The sequence below is a fragment of the Schistocerca americana genome, chromosome X (assembly GCF_021461395.2).
Source record: "Schistocerca americana isolate TAMUIC-IGC-003095 chromosome X, iqSchAmer2.1, whole genome shotgun sequence".
Lineage (NCBI taxonomy): Eukaryota > Metazoa > Arthropoda > Insecta > Orthoptera > Acrididae > Schistocerca > Schistocerca americana.
The window spans coordinates 767,644,335-767,659,862 of NC_060130.1; the positions used below are offsets into that span (position 1 = coordinate 767,644,335).

General features: G+C 38.5%; 1 protein-coding gene across 6 annotated transcripts in view; it reads left to right on the plus strand.

Moving 5' to 3' along the window:
* The window catches only part of LOC124556788 (glucose-6-phosphate 1-dehydrogenase), a 300,483-nt gene that overhangs the window by 228,360 nt on the left and 56,595 nt on the right, over nt 1-15,528 (plus strand). For all 6 annotated transcript variants that reach the window (XM_047130797.1, XM_047130796.1, XM_047130800.1 and 3 more), the window contains one exon: nt 2,495-2,641. In XM_047130797.1, coding sequence (XP_046986753.1) covers nt 2,495-2,641 — 147 coding nt within the window. The remainder of the gene's footprint in view (nt 1-2,494; nt 2,642-15,528) is intronic.

Consider the following 15,528-nt stretch of genomic DNA (forward strand, 5'->3'; position numbering starts at 1 on the left):
GATGCAGTATGGAGTAATAATGTGGGGAAACTCAAACATACAAGAAGTAAAAGGTATCTGCGCATTGAGGGAAAAGCAGCTAGGACAATTTTTAAAAGAAAGTCATCTGAAACATGCAGAAACTCTTCAGATGTTTAAGTGTCTTAAGCTCTGAATCTCCATATGCGTGTATAACAATAATATTCATTATAAAAGATAGTTCAGGGTGGTTAACATATGCAGGTGTCCACACCCTCAACACACACAGATATAACCAGTTAAGAACCTTACCCCACTCACTGATGACAATTATTGGAAAAGAATCTTGGTACTCGGGTATCAAGATAATAAGAAACTTTCACAGAAACCTATTGGATGGTGTCATGACAGTAGCTTTCCAGAGAAGTTCAAATGCTGTCTAATGGGGAAGGAATACTATAGTGTAAAATATTGCCCAATATATTAAGTCTGTAAATAATATTCTATATAATCATTATAGTTAGACAGCCTGATTAGAATTGTGGCTCTTTAAGAAATATTTGATACTGAGTGTTTTATATTCTTGACATGTCTTTTATTACACATTCACTTTCTGCACCCAGTGTAATTCTGCAAGATCATACAAAAACAAGTCAAATTGTTGAAAATAAAGATTTTTGTGAATTCCATGAACATGAAGCAGGATGTTCAGTTCATCATTATCAGTGATCAAGTTTTGCCCTTTCTTCGGCAACCTCATGATGAGTATTCATCATTATCAGTGATCAAGTTTTGCCCTTTCTTCGGCAACCTCATGATGAGTATGCTGTGACAACGCCATCTTCCAAGGTGACAATATACATGTTCACACGGATGCACACGTTCGTTACTGGTTTGGTGAACTCTCAACCACTTGGTCGCAACTTGGCTAACCTACTAAATCACCCAATCTCCATACTTTATAAAATGTTTCGGACTGTTTGGAACAGTGGATGAACAGTAACAATAAATATCCTTGAAATTTGGTAACTCAGCAGATCCAATCATCGATGAGTGGATTCAGCTGGCTATGGCATACCTGAAGAAACTTGTGCGCCCACTTTCTCACTGAATTGTGGCCACTATCAAGGCTAGAGGCAGTGTTACATGATGTTTGCACAATGCCTCTTGGGGCTGACTAACTTTTTCTACAGAGTGTTTACATTCTCCAACTTTGGATTTCACCTGTATTGTCTTTAGTATGTATTTTTGTTATTTTTATACAGCTATTTCGTTTGTAAATAAGCCTTAAGTAGCTTCTTGCCACATTCTATCCTCACTTATATCCTCTAACTCTGACTGACATATTAAAGTTAGTCTGTGATGGAGAGCAGGCTAACTCACAGAGATTCAGCTAGAGGAGTATGCCAAGTCAGATGCCTACATTCTAATTCATCTAAGTGACTTGACTGTAAGAGGATTCACTCCCTCTTGCATAACTTCCAAGTGCTAAGGCAATATTGCTGTCACATATTTATATTCATAATTCTTGGTTGAAACTCAGTCCTCATCCTGTTCCCATCACCTCCCTCTAATTTCCCATTCTGTGACAACTTTGCATAGCACAATTATGATCTCCTTCTGAAAGTCTTGCTATTCTTTGTCTCTTTTTCACTTGTAGGAACATTGGCTTCTGAGGCAGTATCTTAGTGTCAGTTATACTTGTAAATTATGGAGATTGCCCAGAGAGAATTGTAACAAATTAACACTCTTAATTTGTATTTTAAATAGAATGCTTTCTGATGTCACAAACCTATCTGTTATCTTGATGCCCATCTGTCAGAGTGATGAAAATGCATATGAAAGAGTGTAATTATTATTGCATTTAAACTCACTGCAGCAGCTTAAAGAGCTTTAGTTGATGAAAAAAAACGTTATTGTGCTGTTTAGTTTTTGATTTTTATTTTGTGTTCATAAAAAGATTTTTTTACGGGCGTAGCTCATACTTGGCCTTTAGTTTTGCCATTCCTGTTGTTGTAGCATCCTGTATTACTTTTCAGCTGTGTTCTAGTACAGTGTTGACGTGTTTTGCTTTTCAGTTTACCAGTCTAGTGCAGGAAGTTCAGTTTATCTCTGGAAGTTGTTCCAAAATGCTGCCTTTATTCTGTCTAGAAGTAATGTTGTTGGTGAAAACTAACGCCTTGGTGGTTATCAGAAGTCTGACATCACAGCAGTAATTTGTCATTTTTCTGTAATAATGCTCCCTCAAAAAATTTGGCCTCCCCCTGCCTTCTTCTTCATGAATTGATTTCCAGCACATTCTTGCATTGTGACACACACTATTCAGGAGCATTATGATGCAGTAAGTGTTAATATGTATTCCAAACACTCATAAAACTGATAATACTTCACATTACATGTAACTTATATCCAGATTTGATGTAGCCTCCTGGATATGTCAGCTAATGATTGAAAACTTATATGTCAATTAATTTCTTATGTGCCCTACACTTTGTAGTTCTGTAATTTAATACATATATATTTTTCTTTTTAACAGGGTGATTTAGCAAAGAAGAAAATATATCCTACATTGTGGTGGCTTTACAGGGATAATCTCCTACCACCTAATACAAGGTTTTATGGTTACGCAAGGTCAAAAATTTCACTGCAAGAACTTCAAAAGAAATGTGAACCATACATGAAGGTTAGTACAAGTCAGAACCATTTCATATTTCACTCAATATTTCAAGAGCCCGTACTAATGTTGAATTTTTCATTGATAAGTTTTTTGTGAATACTTATTTATGCACGGAAGAATAAATCATACTTCTTGATATGAAAAAAAAAAGGATTGATACTTTTTGCACACACATTTTGCAAATCATTGCAGGCTTATTTTCATTGGTAATGCAGAATAAAATCATTCCTGTCAACAATAATTATTATTTTCTATATAACAAATGATGCAGCATTCATTATTTGGCTATGATTTTGTTCTCAACATTTTGTATTATTGAGGAAGTAGTGGAGATATGTGCATGCACAGTCAGTTTAGCAATTAGTCACTGCTTCTTTATATTACAGAAGGTGTAGTATAGCTAGGATTGCATTTGCAGTTTGGAAAAGATGGGTTATAAATATTCTGCTCACCCTTGGTTAGTTTTATGAGCAGTTTCTTCACATTCATTGAACACAAATGTTAGTCTGCATAACTTGCTTCTGTCTCAGATATATATTTCATACTCACTTCTATAATTTTCTCACAGTGACATAAATACAGGTTATTCAGTGGACCTAAAATGCACTTCAGATATTAACAAATTTAGTATTTCACATATTAAGTGGAAAGTATGTTGGGATATTTAGACAGAAACTGTTGAGTGGAAGTTAATTGGAACACTGTTTTTGAGCATCCTTTGAATATTCATACTGTATTGTACATTTTCAAGTTATGAGTAAAGATTATTGGCCTTACTGTAATCTGTGCAATGGCCAGTAATTGTGTTAAAAGGCAGTGTAGTAGTTATATCAGCAATTGCACAGTAACGCCTAGTGTCTGTATAAGAAAGAAAGGAACAGCACAACAAAAAGTGTAAATATACTGACTCACTGGCAGAACTGAATGCATTTGATAATGTGGCAAAATTATTTGTCTTGAAAATTGTATTCTAAAAATTACTTTAAATGAAAGTGAATCAGCTTAATTATCTTCTCACTTTCTACAATGAAATAATATGGCTATAATAATAGTAATGATAATAATAGAGGTGATACTGTTGCTGTCTATAACCATTGCATAGTTTTGTGAAGGACTGGTGAATTTGACTGTTGGTATTATTGTACGAAAAAGAGGTCTTTTATCCTCAGCATTTTTATTGATCATATGAATTAAAATACTGTATACACATAAACAGATGAATTGATCAGTCTCTAAATAAATTTTGACGTACCTGAAACTTCCTGGCAGATTAAAACTGTGTGCCCGACCGAGACTCGAACTCGAGACCTTCGCCTTTCGCGGGCAGGTGCTCTACCATCTGAGCTACTGAAGCACGACTCACGCCCGGTCCTCACAGCTTTACTTCTGCCAGTATCTCGTCTCCTACATTCCAAACTTTACAGAAGCTCTCCTGCAAACCTTGCAGAACTAGCACTCCTGAAACAAAGGATACTGTGGAGACATGGCTTAGCCACAGCCTGGGGGATGTTTCCAGAATGAGATTTTCACTCTGCAGCGGAGTGTGTGCTGCCAGCAGTGCTTCGGCACCTTTATAGTCAAATGTTATTGGAATTTCTGGTCATCCTAATTTTGACTATTCTATATTTGCATAGAATGTGGCGTACTCACAATGAGTCTCACTTCTTAAATAACCTGATGTAGTCACTAGTTTTCATCACTAATCCCTCAATAAATTTTATATTTTATTAAAATACTGCCAGTTCTACCCCTTATCTTGAAAATGTGTAGCAGAAGAAAGTCACAAGAGTTTAGGCTCTCATTGCGTGATTGATTACCTTCATGGAATCTCCTTTAGTTTTGGGAATATGTTTTTTAGGATTCCTGCCCAAATTGGTGGTGGTTAAATGATTTGTGTTTTACCAGTCACAGTTTTCAGTGTATTATGTGATCAAGCATTTTACCATTGTTTTTGATCAACAAATTTGTTAAGTTTTTGTGATTTGCAATGGTGCGGGATGATGGCTCAGTTGTTAAGTGCCAGGCCACGAACCCAAAGATTCGGTTTTCAGCTACTGTTGGCAGTAGGATTTTCCTTTCCCTTATCAATCCCTTCTTTCACATCTTCCTGTGATTTGCAAATGTGAAAGTGTCCTAGCATCCTGGATGTTTGTAGGATTATTCTGTCATTTATTGCTTCTTTTGCCTCTGGCACTGATTTTTAAACGTGAAAATTGCCAATTTGCACCATTGTCTGCAGTCTACGTTCAACTGAACGTGCGTATTCATCAGTAGGACATGTTTAGCAAAGCACTGTGGCATTTGGTTTGAAGAAGCTTTCCTTCCTTTTCCCATCTATGATGTGCCTCACTGACTTGACGTTCAATTTTTAAAATCTGTTTCATGCTGTTAAATCCAACTAGTCATGGATCTTATGTTTGTTGAGTGTGTGACCTGAAAAATAGGTAAATAAAAGTCATGATCAGGTATGGGATACTTGAGTATTTGCAGTTTCTCCTTTTTCTAATTTCTAACTTGTATAGTAGGGTTAAGTATTGTCTCAGAGAAGTTGTATTTGATTAGCTTATAAGGAAGGTTGCAGAGAACTTTCATAGTCTCCACTAATGTCCTCAACTGCTGTAATATGAGGGTGGTAATCCTCTGAGCTATAACATTTCCTCCAGGGTGAAGTTAACATGAGATGTTGAGGAGTTTCTGCTGGAAGCTGTTGAACATACTGTGTGCATGTGCCTGCATTTCAGGTTGATGTCAGAAACAATTATGTCTTTGTCTCAGTTGGAAGGCCAATCACAGCTCCTTTCCATGTCTGACTGAAATGTTGAGGACAGCCTCTCTTACTGGTGACGTGAAAGCCCAAGTCGTGGTTTTTCGCATTATCCACAGGACTAACTGTGGTGCTCTGGTTTGGGTTTCAGTGTTAACATTTAAAACAAAGCTTCCATTAATTCTAAAACCATCTCAGGTGAAGATTTCTTAACTTGTGCTATTGAGTGGAGGATTATAGAGGTCTTTTAAATAGGTGACATGTGTATTACTCCTGGGAAACTGTTATTTGTGCAGAATTGAATGTGTTGTGTACACATGATAGCATTAGAAAAAGGGCCAATGTGCACTTACTTGCATCACACTACAGAGCCTAGAATGAGTAATCTGTATTTCTTATAAATAGTATAAACACACTTGTAATACAGAAAGTTGACTTAAACCATAAATAAATAGCATCAAAATTCTAACTTCTGGGTGTAGTGTATACCGGAAAGAGAGGGTAGACACAGTTGATGGCAACCCACATATTGCTTTGAAAAATTCAGAATATCAGATGAAATAAGGACAGAATGTTCGGTAATATGTATGGAGATAAGTGTAAAAAATTTATCAAAATTAGTAATTGACAATATTATGAAAACGATAGATTGCTACTCACCATATAGCAGAGATGCTGAGTTGCAGATAGGCACAACAAAAAAAACTGTTAAATAAGTAAGCTTTCAGCCAAAACGACCTTCATCAGAATTAGACAAAACACACACACACACACACACACACACACACACACATGACCACAAGCTCGGGTTGCCAAGGCTGTGTGTGTGTGTGTGTGTGTGTGTGTGTGTGTGTGTGTGTGTGTGTGTGTGTGTGTGTGTGTGTGTGTGTGTGTTGGAACCGCGTGACCGCTACAGTCGTAAGTCCTGCCTCGGGCATGGATGTGTGTGATGTCCTTAGGTTAGTTAGGTTTAAGTAGTTCTAAGTTCTAGGGGACTGATGACCTCAGATGTTAAGTCCCATAGTGCTCAGAGCCATTTGAAACATTTTGTTGTGCCTACCTGCAACTCAGCAGCATTGCTACACAGGGTGTTACAAAAAGGTACAGCCAAACTTTCAGGAAACATTCCTCACACACAAAGAAAGAAAATATGTAATGTGGACATGTGTCCGGAAACGCTTACTTTCCTTGTTAGAGCTCATTTTATTACTTCTCTCCAAATCACATTAATCATGGAATGGAAACACACAGCAACAGAACGTACCAGCGTGACTTCAAACACTTTGTTACAGGAAATGTTCAAAATGTCCTCCGTTAGCGAGGATACATGCATCCACCCTCTGTCGCATGGAATCCTTGATGTGCTGATGCAGCCCTGGAGAATGGTGTATTGTATCACAGCCGTCCACAATACGAGCACGAAGAGTCTCTACATTTGGTACCGGGGTTGCGTAGACAAGAGCTTTCAAATGCTCCCATAAATGAAAGTCAAGAGGGTTGAGGTCAGGACAGCGTGGAGGCCATGGAATTGGTCCGCCTCTACCAATCCATCGGTCACCAAATCTGTTGTTGAGAAGGATACGAACACTTCGACTGAAATGTGCAGAAACTCCATCGTGCATGAACCACATGTCGTGTCATACTTGTAAAGGCACATGTTCTAGCAGCACAGGTAGAGTATCCCGTATGAAATCATGATAACGTGCTCCATTGTGCGTAGGTGGAAGAACATGGGGCCCAATCAAGACATCACCAACAATGCCTGCCCAAACGTTCACAGAAAATCTGTGTTGATGACGTGATTGCACAATTGCGTGCGGATTCTCGTCAGCCCACACATGTTGATTGTGAAAATTTACAATTTGATCACGTTGGAATGAAGCCTCATCCGTAAAGAGAACATTTGCACTGAAATGAGGATTGACACATTGTTGGATGAACCATTTGCAGAAGTGTACCCGTGGAGGCCAGTCAGCTGCTGATAGTGCCTGCACACGCTGTACATGGCAGGGAAACAACTGGCTCTCCCGTAGCACTCTCCATACAGTGACGTGGTCAACGTTACCTTGCACAGCAGCAACTTCTCTGACGCTGACATTGGGGTTATCGTCAACTGCATGAAGAATTGCCTTGTCCATTGCAGGTGTCCTCGTCGTTCTAGGTCTTTCCCAGTCACGAGTCATAGACTGGAATGTTCTGTGCTCCCTAAGATGCCGATCAATTGCTTCGAACGCCTTCCTGTCGGGACACCTTCGTTCTGGATACAAACGTACCGCGCCACGGCTATTTCCCCATGCTAATCCATACATCAAATGGGCATCTGCCAATTCCGCATTTGTAAACATTGCACTGACTGCAAAACCACGTTCGTGATGAACACTAACCTGTTGATGCTACGTACTGATGTGCTTGATGCTAGTACTGTAGAGCAATGAGTCGCATGTCAACACAAGCACTGAAGTCAACATTACCTTCCTTCAATTGGGCCAACTGGCAGTGAATTGAGGAAGTACAGTACATACTGACGAAACTAAAATGAGCTCTAACATGGAAATTAAGTGTTTCTGGACACATGTCCACATAACATCTTTTCTTTAGTTGTGTGTGAGGAATGTTTCCTGAAAGTTTGGCCATACCTATTTGTAACACACTTTATGGTGAATAGCAGCCTATCCTTCTCATAATATTGTCATTATTCCACCCTGGATTTTCCATCACCATTTTCTATCACCAAGCAAGCTTCAAGCAAACATTGGAAAATATCACCTTGAAATTCTCTTATGATGCTTAAGCAGTATGGAGAGAGAGCAATCTGCTGGCCATAGCCTGGGAAAAGCATCCGGCACAGGAAATAGGGACATATTCATGTCACATTTTACTAAACACATTTTCCAAAATTACATTGATATGTTGTTTAGGCAACTCACTCACGAGGAAAATGCATTAGAGCTGCAGAAAGCAAACGTCCCTCAACTTATTGATTCAGTAAACGTAGATATACAAATCAGTGACTACGAGGCCATTATAACATTTTTGATCATTAATGATGCACAGATGGTTAAGAAAGATTGGGATGTATTTCTGCTTGATATGAAAATGATTGAAACTTCCTGTTCTGAGCAGACAACACCCTTGTGCTAGCTAAGTTCCAAATGACTGGAAAAATAAACAGGTTATTCCCTTTTTCAAGAACTGTTGTTGAACATAAGGACACAACTAAAACCCCATATCACTGATGTCCATCCATTGTACAATTTGGGACCAAATTTTATGCTTGCGTGGTTATAACATTTCTAGAGACCAAAAATCTCATCTGTAGGAATCAGTATGGATTTCACAAACAATCTTGCAAAATCCCACTCACTCTGTTCATCCGCGAGACCCAGAATGCAGTAGATACCACCACCCAGGTTGGTGTCATGTTCCTTGCCATCTGGAAGGCATTTAGTACACTTCTACATGTTGCATGATGAACAAAATACACATATACTGAATATGAGCTCAGCTTTAGTTCTTAAGGAACAGAAATCTTGAGAAGTGAAAGCATCTTTGGGCATACCTCAAGGGAGTGTTACAGGACTATTGCTGTCCACAGTGTATGTAAATGACGTAGTGAAGAACATTGGCAGGTCCACAGTGCTGTTCACAAATGATGCCATTGCATGTCCAGAAACTAGAAATTTATAGCAAAATACAAGAAAACCTGCGAAGGTTAGACACTTGGAGCAGGGATTTTCAATTGACCCTCAGGCCTCAATGTGAGCGTATCATGCACAAAAAGCTAGAAATGCTTGTTATTGTGTATTTACATGATTGCTGAACAATCACTGGGAACAGTCACATCCATTATATAACTGAGATTAAGTGAACAGAGTGGAATGACCACATGAAACTAATTTTTCTCTTATCAGCCTTCTGGCTGGTTTGATGCAGCACATTATACATTTCTCTCTTGTGTCAACCTTTTCATGTCAGAGTAGCACTTCCAGCCTATGTCCTCAATTATAGGAAGGGTAGATAGCTGACTGAGATTCATTGGAACAGTCTTCAGGAAGTGTAGTCCCCTTACAAAACCCTCATTTGATTGATACTTGAGTATTGCTCCCCAGTCTGGCACCATTACCATTTAGGATTGATAGATGAAATAAAGAAGATCAAAAAATGAGCAGCATATTTGGCCATGGGTTTGTTTTGTAAGCACAAAAAATTACAGAGATGATCACCCAACTCCGGTAGCAGACAAAACAGGAGAGGTGTTGTGCATCACACTGTGGTTTGCTGTTAAAACTCCAAGAGTGCAACAGAACACGATGGTGCAGTGGTTAGCATAGTGGGCTCACTTTCAGGAAGATGACAGTTCAAAGACTCGTCCGGCCATCCAGATTTAGTTTTTCCATGATTCCTCTGCATTGCTCCAGGCAAATGCCAGGATGGTTCCTTTCAAAGGGCATGGCCAATTTCCTTCCCCATCCTTGAAACATTTGAGCTTGTGCTCCAACTTTAATGACCTCGATGTTGACAGCATGTTAACCCCTAATCTTTCTTCCTTCCTTCCATTCTTTCAAGAGTGAATATTCTTAGAAGGCTCACCAGCTTATTTCTTCCTCCAGGGCGTATCTTGCAAAAAGACCATGAAGGTGAAAGTAGACAAATTTGAGCTCATGCTGGAGCTTACCGACAGTTGTTCTTCCAGTACACCGTTTGTGACTGAAAGAGGAAAGGGTACATTCATAGTGGTATATGAAATACTCTCTGCAATCCATCATAATGTGTCTTGCAAAGTATAGATGTAGATGGACAGATTCTTTCGATGGGAGATAGTGAAGACAAGTAGAGGCCCATTGTGGTTGAATAACAGTGTTAGAAAGTTTCTATGAAATCAAAGTGAGCTGCACAATGGATTTAAATTAAGCCAAATCCTTGCTGACAAAAAAGGGTTGAACAAAGCCAAAATAAACATAATGACAATTATGTGAGTATCATTCAGTAAATTCAAAGTCAAAATCTAGTTTCAGTCAAAAAAGCCTAAAATGCTTTGATTCTAACAATGTCAGTCAACTATCGAAATTGTCTGCCTGGATCCTCATTGTTAATGGTGGCATTGAAATGAAAGGCCATAAACTAAAGGGTGAAATACTATATTTTTTCTTCTAAGATCTCTACATCAAAGAAGATCACAACACAACTCCTATTTTGAACATTTGCCTGTTTTGGGAAATGACAGATATGGAAATTAGTTAGTGTCTTGATAGAGAAGAGGCCAGTCGACATGATAGGTTACCAGTTAAATTCTGTTATGAACTGTGTAAAATAACTGGTCCTTCTCGTAGCAACAGTTTACTGTAGTTTGCTGGAACAATGGAGCATCCTACGTGATTGGAAAAAGGCCCAATTTGTTGTAGTGTTTGAGAAGGATTAGATGACAGATACCTTTGTAGAAAGAGAACCACTGCTCAGAATAACATTGGATTTGGACAGCATATTATTGACATCATGGGAAATGTCATGGAAGAAAAAAATTTAACAAAAAGTCTACCAATATATGGCACTGTAAGTATCTTAATATAAATGGTGTTGGCTACAAATGACAGATGAAACGTGATGCAATGGCTGTGGTTTGAGTTGTACATTACATCATCTATATTGTTCAGTGTGAATGGCCACACAAATTCAGCAGTCAACAGTTGTGGCACTTCCAGTTCAGTAAATCCATCCACTATGGCAAGGTTGTATACCACATCAGGTGGGAAAAATTCATTTTTAATTGTCCTGAGGCCAAAAAAGACATGTATAAAGCAAAATAACATCACTTTTTAAATGTCCTGGGGCCAAAAACCACATAAAAAGCAAAGTGACATTGGTTTTCAATTATCGTGAGGCCAAAAACAACATAAAAAGAAAAATGACTTCAGTTTTTTATTGTCCTGGGGCCAAAATCCACATCAAAATTAAATTAACATTGGTTTACACTTGTCCTGGGTAAAAAAACTGCATAAAAAGCAGTATGACATTGGTTTCTAATTGTCATGAGACTGACGCCAGACATGTTCAGTTTGCTGTTCGCTGTTTTCTGCCATATATTGAAACTGAGAAACAGCATGTTCCACAACAAGTGGGAGTGTCTCGAGATTCATGTTCAGAATGCGTTGTACAATGCATGCCTTAAATTCAGCTATGTTTGAAATTGAGATGCTGAACACAACTTCTTTCAGATAACCACACTGCCAGAAGTCACACAGATTAAGATAAGGTGATCTGGATGGCTGGGCTGTATGGAAATGAAAACTGATAAGTCTAGCATTTCTGAAATTCCTCTGCAGAAGCCACTTCACTAGATGTGCAATGTGTGGAGGAGCATTATCTTGCATAAAAATGATCCTACCCACACATGTACACTGCTGAATGGTTGGAGTGATGTTGATGTGCAAAAGACTCTCATAGCATTTTCCAGTGATAGTACAGGTAACAGAACCTGCAAGACTCAACTCCTCGAAAAAATACAGCCCTGCGATAATCGGTGCCATCAACCAGCACCACACAGTCACTTTCCAGAATGAAGTGTTACTGGTTGTCCTTGGAGATGGAAATAGGGTTTGTCTGTCCACAAAATGTTCTATGGCCATGTGAGCAAGAAATTCCAGAGTGAATGTTTGTCTTGCAGGCAAGTCAGCAGGAAGCAACTCCTGAACATGGGTGATTTGAAATGGATAGCAAAATCAGGATGTTTTGTAGGATTCTGTGCACTGTGCTCAGAGGCATGTCAAGTGTTCAGGCAATTCCCTGTGCACTGCATGTTGCACACCACCGGTCAAACCCTCTTGCAGTAGTGTGGTCACGTCTTCAATGGATGTTGGATGAAATGCTTTCTTCCCTCTGCCACACTGCACTCCAAAAGCACGTGTCTTTTCGAATTTTGTAATCATTTTTCCCAGTCCCTTACCAGACATTGGACCAATGCCTTTTTTAAGAAGACTGAGTGTCCAGAGCTTCTGCAAGGCTACTGGTGCACAGTCACTGTTTCTGTAAAAGAGCTTTGCCAGCAGTAAATGACCCTTCATGGAGACAGTCATGTTGGGTGTCACGGGCGCAAACTGAGGAACAGCCATGTGCCAGGTGTCTGTTAGTGTGGATATTCTGATGCTTAAAGCACCATCTATCGGTCAAATTTTTGTTTTCTTTCTCTTTTTTTTCCTTTTTCTTTTTTGTTCCATGACATTTCCCCCGTGCATCAATAATATGCCGTTCAAATCTGGCATCGTGGACACCCTGTATGATGGATTTGTTGGGGCTTAAACAACTCTTCTATCAGAATGGACTCCAGGAACAAAGATCATGCAAAACTTGACTTGCTCAGATCATTAATGAAATATGGGAGGCTTTATATATAGTGCAAAAATCTTTAGAAGCAAGGAAGTGTGATGCAACCATTACTTTTAATGATACACATAAAGTACCTGCTAGGTAGCATTCGTATCCCTCTGAAGCTGTTCACAGGTGATGCAGTTGTGAGCAGGGAGGTCACGTATGTATAATTTGACAGTATTATTTCCCCCATTATGTGCGATTGTTATTTGCAGCTTGTATTGCATATTGTGTGATGCAAGTACGGGGTAGTTATAATTAAAGTGCAGTTACTCATGGAGGTCCAGTGTGGGCTGTAATTATCACATGGCAGCAAAACTTTGTAGATATGCTAATACATTAATGTGAAACTGATTTACATCAGAAAAAGTTAGTTCCAATCGTGGCCACCAGGTGCAAAGCTGGCACTGTACACTATTTGTATGATGGTGTGACATGCACTTGAGAAGAGAGACCGTGTGCTGTTAGTGAAACTGTTTTATGTGAACAGCATCAATTACACTGCTGCATTGAGAGAATATCACTGACAGAAACACCTGAGGAGAGGACCAATGTCATTAGCTTCATGTGGCACTTGGAAGAGGCAAGCATCCTATCCCTGTGGAAGTTATTGACAAGTTTGCTGTTGGTGTAACTGACCGTGCAGCATGTTCCCTAGGTATTGGTAGTACTTGTCCAGTGTCCTGAGAATTGTCCATCCCATGGTCAACAGTATGGAAAGTTTTGCAGTCTATATGACACTGGTACCCTTAAAAGATCCAGATGCTGCTGCAACTGAAACCTTATGATTCACAGTGACATTCTGAATTTGGTCTTCGATTTGTGGCACAGATGAACATTGGTGACATCTTGCCAGGCATTATGGTATGGACTAATGAGGCACATTTTGCTCTACAGGATGCAGTGAATACACAGGACTGCAGAATTTGGGGTACTGTTAAACTGCACATTGTGCACAAAAACCCACTGCATGTGTACCATGACATCTGAATGTTATTGAGACCTCCTTCTACAGCATTACAGCATGTGATTACTGCTTTGGAAGAGCGCAACTGAGTGGAAGCGTCTGTTTTCATGCAACTTAGTTAATAAACAATCAACATTATGCCTTTCTCACTTGTTTGACCTTTTCTGCCCACTTGTTTGACCTTTTCTGCCCTCATCCCATTCCTAATCCATTACGTATGGAAACATTTCTATATATCTTCCTTGCATTCACAGCACTAAATTTGCATGTGGTGGATAAAATTGGAACTAATTTTTTTCCAGTGTAAATCAGTTCTGCTATTATGAGTTAGCATGTCTACAAAGTTCCCTGCCACACAATAATTACAGCCCACATTGGACCTCCATGAATAGCTGCATTTTAATTATAATCTTCCAGTATAATATGGCTGCATGCAATACATGAATGCATTGAACTGGTGAGAAGACATGTTAGTAAACTACTGTGATAGAACATTACAATATAGATTTTACAGCAACAGCCAAACAGTGACATTTTAACAAATTTATTCTAGCTGCAGATTCATATGTGAAGAAAATGTTTACTATAAATTCATTCAGATGCCCCATTTGTTCTTCAAATTTTGAGTCTGTTTGCTAGGCTAACTGCTTTGAGCTACAGAATTAGATGTTGCAAAAATATTATTTATTTCTTATCACCCTCACTGCTTACATGTTCTTTCTGTACATGAGAAGCCATTGTTTTACTATGTTAGCTTAAGAAAAATCAGTAAAATGGTACAACAGCAAGATGCTGTACTCCCTAATGATTCTTTAAACAAAGCAGCCACACATTGTTTTCCTGAATAATACCAGGCTTGAGCAGATTTCCTTATGACTCACTGTCTTAACAACAGAAAATCCGAAAACCACCAGAAAAATATAAATGAACAGAAGTGAAAGTATTCATTTATTGACCTATATTGATTCTTGCAAGCTACTGAAGTAGTAACTACAGCAACACAGTAAGGACCTCTTTAGTGCTGTTGCTGATATTATCATATGTGGTTAGATTAGATTAGATTAGATTTACTTTACTTTCATTCCAATTGATTCGTAGTGAGGAGGTCCTACATAATGTGGAACAAGTCAGAAAAACAACAATACACAACAAATATTTACAACTAAAACAAGTAAGCTAATGTACCATTCCACAGGTCCCAAGTGGAATGATCGTCATTTTTTAATGAACACTAAGAGTCATTTTACAAATACTAATGCACTGAATTTAAAATTAAAAAGTTTTTTATTTATTTATAAGGTAATAAACATGTAATACAACTACTGTAATACTTATTTACAATGAACACATTACTGCACTGAAATGGTGCAGAAGTTAGATTATACTTACACACACACACACACACACACACACACACAAATTTTCAATGAACACATTACTGCACTGAAATTGTGCAGAAGTTATGTTGTACTTATATACAAATCAGTTGGTTTTACTAAGAAATTTATCAATGGCGTACAAGGAGTTGGCCACCAATAAATCCTTTAGGCTTCTCTTAAACTGAATTTCATTGGTTGTTAAGCTTTTTATGGCTGCTGGCAAGGTATTGAAAATGTGTGTTCCTGAATAATGCACACCTTTTTGTACAAGACTAAGTGACTTTAAATCCTTGTGAAGATTATTCTTATTTCTAGTATTGATTCCATGAATTGAGCTGTTGGTTTGAAAAAGTGATATATTTTTAATGACAAATTTGGTTGTTTTAAACATTGATTTTAGTAACTAAATGTCAGCTGCACA